Source organism: Cajanus cajan, chromosome 8, assembly GCF_000230855.2.
Source record: "Cajanus cajan strain Asha chromosome 8, NIPB_CcT2T_4, whole genome shotgun sequence".
NCBI classification, from domain to species: domain Eukaryota; kingdom Viridiplantae; phylum Streptophyta; class Magnoliopsida; order Fabales; family Fabaceae; genus Cajanus; species Cajanus cajan.
In genome coordinates, this window is record NC_138524.1 from 14,591,138 (window position 1) to 14,600,176 (window position 9,039).

Consider the following 9,039-nt stretch of genomic DNA (forward strand, 5'->3'; position numbering starts at 1 on the left):
TGATGGACCGGTCTGCTAGCTGCAAAGTCATGCAGGTTGGTTTTACTACCACCTGGCCAACTCTATCTAACATAGACAAGGGCATGAGGTTAATGCTTGCACCCAAGTCTAGCAGTGCTCTTCCAACTGATAGGTCCCCAATAGTGATTGGAATTGTAAAACTTCCACGATCCTTGAACTTGGGAGGTAAGTTCTTTTGAATTATGGCACTGCACCCCGCTTCCAACTCAATAATCTCTTGCTCAATGAATTTTCTCTTCTTTTTCAAGAGGTCTTTCATGAATTTTGCATAAGTGGGCATCTGCTCCAATGCCTCTGAGAATGGAATGTTGATCTGAAGCTTCTTAAAAAGCTCCATGAAGCGTGCAAATTGCTTCTCTTTGTCCTTTTTGCTTGGGACTAGGGGATATGGCATATCCTTGGTACTAGACACCTTGGGTTTCATCTTCAATTCTCTTGCTAGCTGGCTCTTTGATTTTTTAATAACAACTTCCTTAACCAACTTTTCTCCCTCTATGACATTCTCTTTTGCATTTTCTATTTTTTTATTTTTTTCATTATTTTTTCCACCTCCCTCTCTCATTTCTACCTCTTTTTCTTGTTGCTCTTCCTCATCCTCCAACACACCCACTCTCTTACCACCTCTTTTTGTAATTTCACTACAATTCTCCTTTGGATTAGTATGAGTATTGGCTGAAAAATTTCCACCAGAATTTTTAGCCAATTGTTTGGCCAGCTGCCCCATTTGAATCTCCAAATTCTTTATAGATGCTTCAGTACTCTTGTGGTTACAGATTGAGACCTGCATGAACTGATTCAATGTTTCTTCTAATTTAGACTGTCTATCATACAAGTTGGGCCTTTTCATAAGAGGTCTAGTAGATTGAGCAATATCATTTTGGTTCCACCCTGTGCTAGGGTGTGATTGCCAATTCTTCCCATAATTACCACCATAATTTCCTCCTTATCGAGCTTGATTCCCCATGTAATTCACCTCTTCTCCATGAGATGAGAGAGTATCAATGCACTGCCCGTGAGGATGATTCAACCCACAAAGATCACAACTCAGAACTTGATGTTGAGTGGATTGTAGCTGTTGTGGAATCCGAGCAATTTGCTTGGTAAGAACCTCAATTTGTTGGGACAAGAGCTTATTTTGAGCTAATAAAGCATCTTGAGATCCCAACTCTAAAATTCCTCTTTTCTGTCTTGACTCCCTTTCAGCTGGCAAATCATAATCATTTGCTGCCATAGCATCAATAAACTCTATAGCCTCCTCCAGTGTTTTAAAACGCATGCTACCTCCAGCCGAGGCATCCAATAGAATTTTCACCCATGGCTGCAATCCACCCAGAAAAATATTAACCTGAGTAAGGTCATTAAATCCATAACTTGGACATCTCCTCAACAAGGATTTGTATCTCTCCCAAGCCTCGGATAGAAGTTCATCTTGCTTCTGAGAGAATGTGACAATCTCACTCTTTGCTTGATTGATCTTAGCAAGAGGGAAGAATCTTGCCAAGAACTTTGTCTCTATGTCAGACCACCTGGTTAAGCTTTGATGTGGTAGAGCATTGAGCCACATCTTAGCTTTCCCAAGTAGTGAGAAAGGAAACAACTTCATCCGAATCACCTCTTCAGGAACTTGATTTATCTTCACTGTGCCACAAAGCTCAATAAAAGTATGAAGATGCAGATATGGGTCCTCATGATCAAGACCCGCAAATTGATTGTTCTGAATCAGATTCAACAATGCTAGCTTCATCTCAAAATTAGTGGCAGCAATTGCAGGAGTGGCAATGCTAGAGAAATGAGTAGTACCAGTAGCAATTGCATGATCACTAAGAGTAATTCTTGGTCTTTCCTCTGCCATTTCAGCTTCCTATAAGATTTCAGATAAAGAAGGATTGAGAGAAGATGAAGTAGCCTCTCTATGTTGTGCTTGCTTGGCTAGTAACCTTTGCTTCCTTACTGCTCCCCTGTTCCTCCTAGCTGTTTTCTCAATTTTCGGGTCGTAAGCTAAATCACTAGCAGGAACATGTACAGTAGCTCGCATAAACTAGAATCACAAAGCTACAACAAACAGTCAGCAACACAAATACAATGAATTGAAAGAAAAAGGAATATAGTAGCTGCAAAATGTAAAAGAATAAATGAATCAAAGCCTAGATTAGTAATCCAAGTGACTTTGCCTAAGTATTGAGACGCAAGTCCCCGGCAACGGCGCCAGAAACTTGTTATCTCCTTTGGCAAGTGTACCAAATCGTATAAGTAGTTCAATGAAAGTATGAGTATCGTCTCCCAAGGGACTTGCGCAACACTTTGCAATTTCACTTGTTATACTAACTAAGCTACCAAAAAACAATAAGAGTTTGATTTACTGTAGTAAATAATGTAAACAAGCAATAACAATTCTTTTTGGTATTTTGGTAAACACTTAGAGTGCAAAACTTGATTCTAATGCAATATTAATAAATTGTTGGGGTTTGACTTCACTAAACCTTCCTCTCATGCTTATCACTAAGTTCACAATAGTTATTATTCAGAATTTATCAATCACTCTCAAAAGTAACCAACCCTAATCTCTTACAAGTTGGCATCTAAGTTTCTAACTTAAACTATCAATCTCTTGCACAGTTTAACCAAGAAACCAGCTTTAAAAACAAGAGCTTAAGAAAGACCAATGACATTTACTCTATCTCTAGCAATAAACACCATTAGCTGCTCTATTTCAAGTCAAAGGTTTAAAATCATTTCTCAATCTCTTAAAAACCTTAAGTTCAAGTTAAGGGTGATCAAGTCATAACAAGCATTATGCACAGAAAAAGAGCAATAAAACTGAATAACAACTTAGATTGATAGCTTAGAGTTTATACATGAGAATGGGTTTAGTTACATCAAACCCCAACAAGGGTGAGTTTAGCTACACATAGACATGTAGAACTCTACAAATAATGAAGAAAGGAAGAAGCTTGATCTTGAAGGTTCCAGAGCTCTCCAGCCGCCACACAAAGTCCAAGAATGATCCTCCTTCCTTCTCTCCTCGAAAATCCCACTTTTAGGTCATAAAAGCTTTTGTCTTATGTGAATAATGACATGTCAGCACAATCCACGCTAAGCGTGAGAGCCACGCTAAGCTTGGGGATAAGTCTGGAGTGAAATGAGGTTCTGGGACTCCCATACTCAGCCTCAGTTCCACGCTCAGCGTGGGGATCAAAATTCTGTTCCAGGGATTCTCTGCCATGCTAAGGCTAAGCGTGGATCTGGGGCTTAGCCTGGGGACTTAAACCAAAAATTCCTTCGACTTCAAATTCACCACTTTGTGCTTGACTTCTTTCCTTTTTTCCTAGCTTTATCCTAAACTACAAAATAACAACCAAATACTTGTAAGTTACCTAAAAACATGATTCAAAGACAAAATGTGATCACCTAATACTTTTAGAGATGTTTTGAGTTAAAAACAAGGTCTAAAGCAAGGAAAATTAAGATAAGTGCTTCAATCTAAGTCATAAACTTAATGAAATCATAGCACTTATCAATAACGTGTTATAGTAGTTTAGACAAAACTGTCCCAGCTTCTGGTGTGAAGGTTAACAGTTTTCCCCACTTGAAAGGAATTGTATATTTCACACACATATATATATATATATACATATAGTATATGGTACATGGTAGCTATATATATACAATAATATTATTTCTAAAGCATATCGACCATTGGATTAGCTGTATCATTAGGCATGAACAAACATGAGGTTTTCAGGTGGTTCTCAGAATGTGTGGTGTATATTAGTTGATAAATAAAGAGTAGTTCATTAGTGTGCACCCACATTGAACTTCCTAATCCTTGACAATGATCACTGAGACAATACCATGTGATCCTTTGTCCCACAATAGACCCCATCATGGCTCATTGTGAAATTGGATATCAGAGGACCTTGGCAACTGTATAAACACAATTCCTTCGGTGCTCAATCAACACAAGTCATTCCATTCCTCAAGCATCAGAATTCAAATATTTCTTTCATATACAAGTCTTGTGATCAGTACATTATTTGTTGTGTGGACTAACAGAGAAAAATAGGCTTCCGCATGCCAGCTATTATTAGTCGAACATCGTTTTCTACATCCTATGCAGCCATGAGAATCCAACATCTTTTTTTTTTTTTTTTTTTATGAGAATCCAACACATTACATTTTTAAGCACTTTTGCTTTTGCCAAATCTCAATATGTTTTAGTATATTCAACAGTATCATTATCAAATTTAAGTTGATATGTATCGACATCAGGCTTTCAGCTTTTATTAAGTATTAAGTAGAGTAATTCTGTTGAGAATCTGAATCAGCATATATTATTTGAGTTTATTTCAGATTAATGGAGCATTATTAGAATTCTTACAGTTATGAATTTTAATTATATGAATTATAGGTGCTCTTACACTTTTATGAGTATTTACATTTGTCATTTAATTTTATGTTTATGAGTAGGATTTTGTATCAGTTTTCAATCGTGTTTCGTGTATTTAAAGGTTCAAGTATGAATAAAAATATATGAGTTCCAGCCTTAAAATTTTCTTGAATTCCTACAAATTCTGTTAACATATTGACCAAAATTGATAAGGGTTGTTAGTGTTGTGCTATTGTATTTGAATAGATCTCCCTGATCCAAACATGGAACCCACAATGCATTTGCCTAATATAGTTTTAGCCACTTGTTGCTAGATTTTTCTGTAATATGTAACTCGTTCAGTTTCTTTAATAGTAATTATATATCTTCAGGTAATTTACCTCCTGTTCTATCTTTGCTGCAAAATCATTCTCACTTTGGTCATGGATTCCTTCATTTCCTAGAGAGTAGCACCATCACATGAATTATTAATTATTTATTGGGCAGAAAGGCATATTTTTTTTACTAATACGCTATTGCCCCAAAATTCACAAGTGCAATATAAAAAGAAATTGGAAATTTAGGTGGACAGAATTTGGACAAATTCACATGATTAAATTTTTTTTTTTGGCAATAATGTATGATATAGATATTAGTCAGTCATAATTGTTATACAGCTAGACCTATGCTATAAGGACACTTTTTCTTTATTTGATTTGAAAACTTTAAATCTATGCTTTTTGTAAGAATTCAAAAAATTAGAAGGTTGAAACTCTTGTATTTTCATTCATACTTACAACTTTTAGGGGGTGTATTGGTTTAGGATTTCATAAGATTTTAAAAGATTTTTTTTTGAATAAAAAAGTCCGTTGGTATTCAATCAGGATTTTATGTCACTTAAAAACAATACAGTGATATTTAATCTGGATTTTCAAGATTTTTTAAAGAGTCTATTAAAATCTATTGGTATTCATTTGAGATTTTTTACAACTTAAAAACAATCCATTGGTATTCAAAAATATAAGGATTTTAAAGGATTGTTATATTAGAGGGATTTTGAAGGACTTTCTAGTGTTATCTATAAATACCAAATTCATAAAACAATCTCATCCAAACCCATCAAATTTTGAAAGATTGTTTGAAGTGATTTTTCAAGTGCTTCAAGAATTTTCAAGTGAATTTTTCATCTTTTTTTTTCTCTATGCTTCTGTCTTCTCCATTTTTTTTTGCTAATAATACTAGTACTGCACTACTGTTCATTGCTTATATATAATACTGTAGTATTTTTCCCATTCCATTCCCCTATTTTGTGAAGCTCCAATTGTAAATGATAGTATCATTGACTTATTCTATTTTTCTCTTCGTTCTCTTTAATTGACATGTTCTACAATATATATATATATATATATATATATATATATATATATATATATATATTATAGATGAATTTGAGTTAGGATTTTTGTAAGTAGAATGAGATGAAAATGGATCTTAGTTGGGGGAAAAACCCTCTTAGCATAAAAAATGCGATCTCTCTTATTCCCTTTAGTTTGTTACTCTTATTCCTCCTTCTTTTATGACTCAACAATTATTTTATTTTATTTTACTATTAATTTTTAAAAATTTTCATATTATGAAATTAGGATTTTTTTTATATTTAAAAAAAAATAAAATTAACATAAGACATTGCAGTATTTAATTTTTTAGGATTTAGGGTTTATGCTTCTATTAACTTATTTTAAAAAAAAGAAATATTGTTAAAATATTTGTTAGACTAATTTATATTTATAAATATTGTTCAAAAATTATAATATAATATATAAATAAAATACTTATATATATATATATACATATATATATATATATATATATATATATATATATATATATTCCCAGTATCTAAATACTTCTGTTTATATTAAAAATTTTATATATCTAAATATTTTCTCAGTATCAAATATACTGATTTTTTATATAAAAAATTATCTTATATTTCTATATTTCTATTTTTACATGTTTTTTATAATGGCCAAGGTATTTGATCATTCATCTTCAACATTACCTGTTAATGAAGATCATACTTTTGAGCTTATTATTCAAACTCATGAACAAGAGTGAGAAGACGCTAATGCTTAGACGACTAGTATAACTATGAATATGTAGGTGAATGTTATTTTAGAGGATATGATATTATAGATAATAATAATAATAATAATTATTATTATTATTATTATTATTATTTATTTATTTAGACATTGTTATTTTTTTTTAATTATTTTTGTCTTTGACTCTTTTTAAATTTGAATTTATGAATTTTTTTTTGAAATTTTATCATATGTCAAAAATTCACGAAAATTCTACAAAATTCACAGAGTCCCGTAAAATCCATTAAAATCCTGATTTAAAAATCTTGTAGAATCCATTAAAATCTTGATTCAAATCTTGCAAAATCCTTCAAAGTCTTAAAAGTCATGAAAATCCTGCAAAGTCTTTTAAAATTCGCATGATTTTTTTTAACTAAAAAATTCCTTTAAAATCCTAATCCAATACACCCCCTTAAATACACAAAAAAGAATACAATTGAAAGCTGATACAAATTCTATTTATAAACATAAAACTAAATGATAAATGTAAATATTTATAAAAGTGCAATAGCACCTATAATTCCTATAATTAAAATTCATAACAACACGAATTCTAATAATGTTTCATTAATCTGAAATAAACTCTAATAATAGATGCTAATTCATATTCTCAACACTTTTTGCATTGTAAGGTCATAGTTTAATTTTATTTAAAAGACAAAAGTTATTGAAAGGATTGGATCTTTCATAGCAGAAGATATGGGGTTATACAAAAGAGAAAGCTTTCATTACAGAAGTACTCCAGGTTTATGCAAGGAAAAATATAAACCTTGAATTGTTGATATTTCCTTCAATTTTATTTTGCACCAACGTCTGTTGTTCAGTTCCTTCGGACATCAAAATGTGAAAATTTTTATTTGATATATATTTATTAGTAAAATATATTTTGTTTGTCCCAAATAAATTTGTGTTTCTCTTTGGTCCTAGGGAAAATACTTCTGCTCTACCCTTGTTAGGAAGCATGTATTCAGTTACCGCTTTCAAATTTATCCGAATAAAGTCGTTTTTTTAACCGAATTCAACCTTTCCCATACAGAGAGAAGTGAACATTGAAACTAATAAACTTAGAAGACAGAGGAGCTGTGTGAGTCCTTGAATTCTTTGTAGTTACTAATTAAAATAAACAAAACAATATGGTATACTGGGATTATGTCATTCCGTTTCTCTTCCTTTGTTTTCAAGAAAGGGAGATCTATACAAAATGAGAAGAAGCCTATTGTAAGAAATATTTCCACTAATCTATGTCAGTCTCCTAAAAATGTGTTAGATTTTCTGTCAATTCAAGCATGAAGTTATATGATGGAAGACATCTTCACTGCAAGGAATTGTGAGGCCACCCATGGGATGATCATATCCAAACTCTTCCTCAGCTTGACTCAACAAGTCTTGGAATGAAGGTTGGTTCAAGTATGATACAGGGATCACAAACCGCTTCATTTTCTCTCCCACATAGACTGCAAGATACCCCTTTGGCGCATCCAGCACTTTTGAAGATGCTGGATTTGCTGCAAATATTGCCTTTCTGATGCCAGGTAAACGAAAACCCATTGTTGTAATGATGTGAGAAAGGAATGGTTTAAGAAAAGTATTGAGAATAAGGTTTAGATTTTTGAATGCTATTGAATGTGAATGATTTGTGTTGGTCCTAAATGCTAGAAGACATGGATATATATAGATCGAAGGATATGTCATAAACCTTTATTTGGTTACTTGAATTATTGGTGGAGGGATATGTGATAGGAGTCACGGGACAAAAGTAGAGACATGGCATGTGGTGTTGTCTTAAGGGACTTTCTTAAGAATCGACGTAACAAGTTATATCAGATAATACAAGTACCACCTTCTGGATCTATGAAAAAGAAACTCCGGGTGGTGGGGATTAAATCTTCATTATGAAAATTTCATGTTATGTTGATTAGACTTTGACGTACATAAAATGTGGTTCATAATGGCACATGATATGATCATGCATTCAATGCTGTTTCTCTTCTTATCTACACTGATTCAGAGCTATAAAGTGAAATAGAACAGGGCCTTATGCGCTTGTTTCCCTGTTGGTCCCATGACTCCTACAATAGTCCTGCACCATTTGTTCAAGTAGCCAAATGGTTTCTGTCATATGCTTTTATCTCTATATATATTCAGGAATGCAAGCACTTGGGGGCCAACACAAATCACGGAATCCTGAAGCATTAAAAGTTAAAAAACTTGCATGGTATTTACTTGTCCTATTTAAGACAAACATTCTGTTCTCAAATCCCAACTCATACAATAAAAAAGCATCATTAGTAGCAAACTAAGAATCTTCAAAAGCTGTGGACGTGCCATAGGACTACTTGGCTGTCTATGTTGGAGAGAAAATGAAGCAGTTGTGGTCCTGTGATTATATTTTGAGCAAACTTCTTTCCAAGACTTGCTTAGCCACATTGAGGAGGAATTTAGGGAAGATGTGTTCTTAGGTCTAGGTCGGTACAATTGTCATAGACAAATATTCATACCATCCCACAA

The 9,039-nt window shown here is 33.0% G+C and overlaps 1 protein-coding gene across 1 annotated transcript; it reads right to left on the reverse strand.

Annotated features, from left to right (window-relative positions):
- Positions 1-7,616: 7,616 nt before the first annotated feature.
- LOC109813304 (auxin-induced protein 15A) lies at positions 7,617-8,182 on the reverse strand. The gene has a single exon (XM_020377470.3). The coding sequence runs from the start codon at positions 8,077-8,079 to the stop codon at positions 7,807-7,809; it is 273 nt and encodes a 90-aa protein (XP_020233059.1). The 5' UTR covers positions 8,080-8,182; the 3' UTR covers positions 7,617-7,806.
- Positions 8,183-9,039: the final 857 nt, after the last annotated feature.

Excerpts from the sequence above, each read along its gene's own strand:
- LOC109813304 (XM_020377470.3), bottom strand. The coding sequence starts at position 8,079 with ATGGGTTTTCGTTTACCTGGCATCAGAAAGGCAATATTTGCAGCAAAT.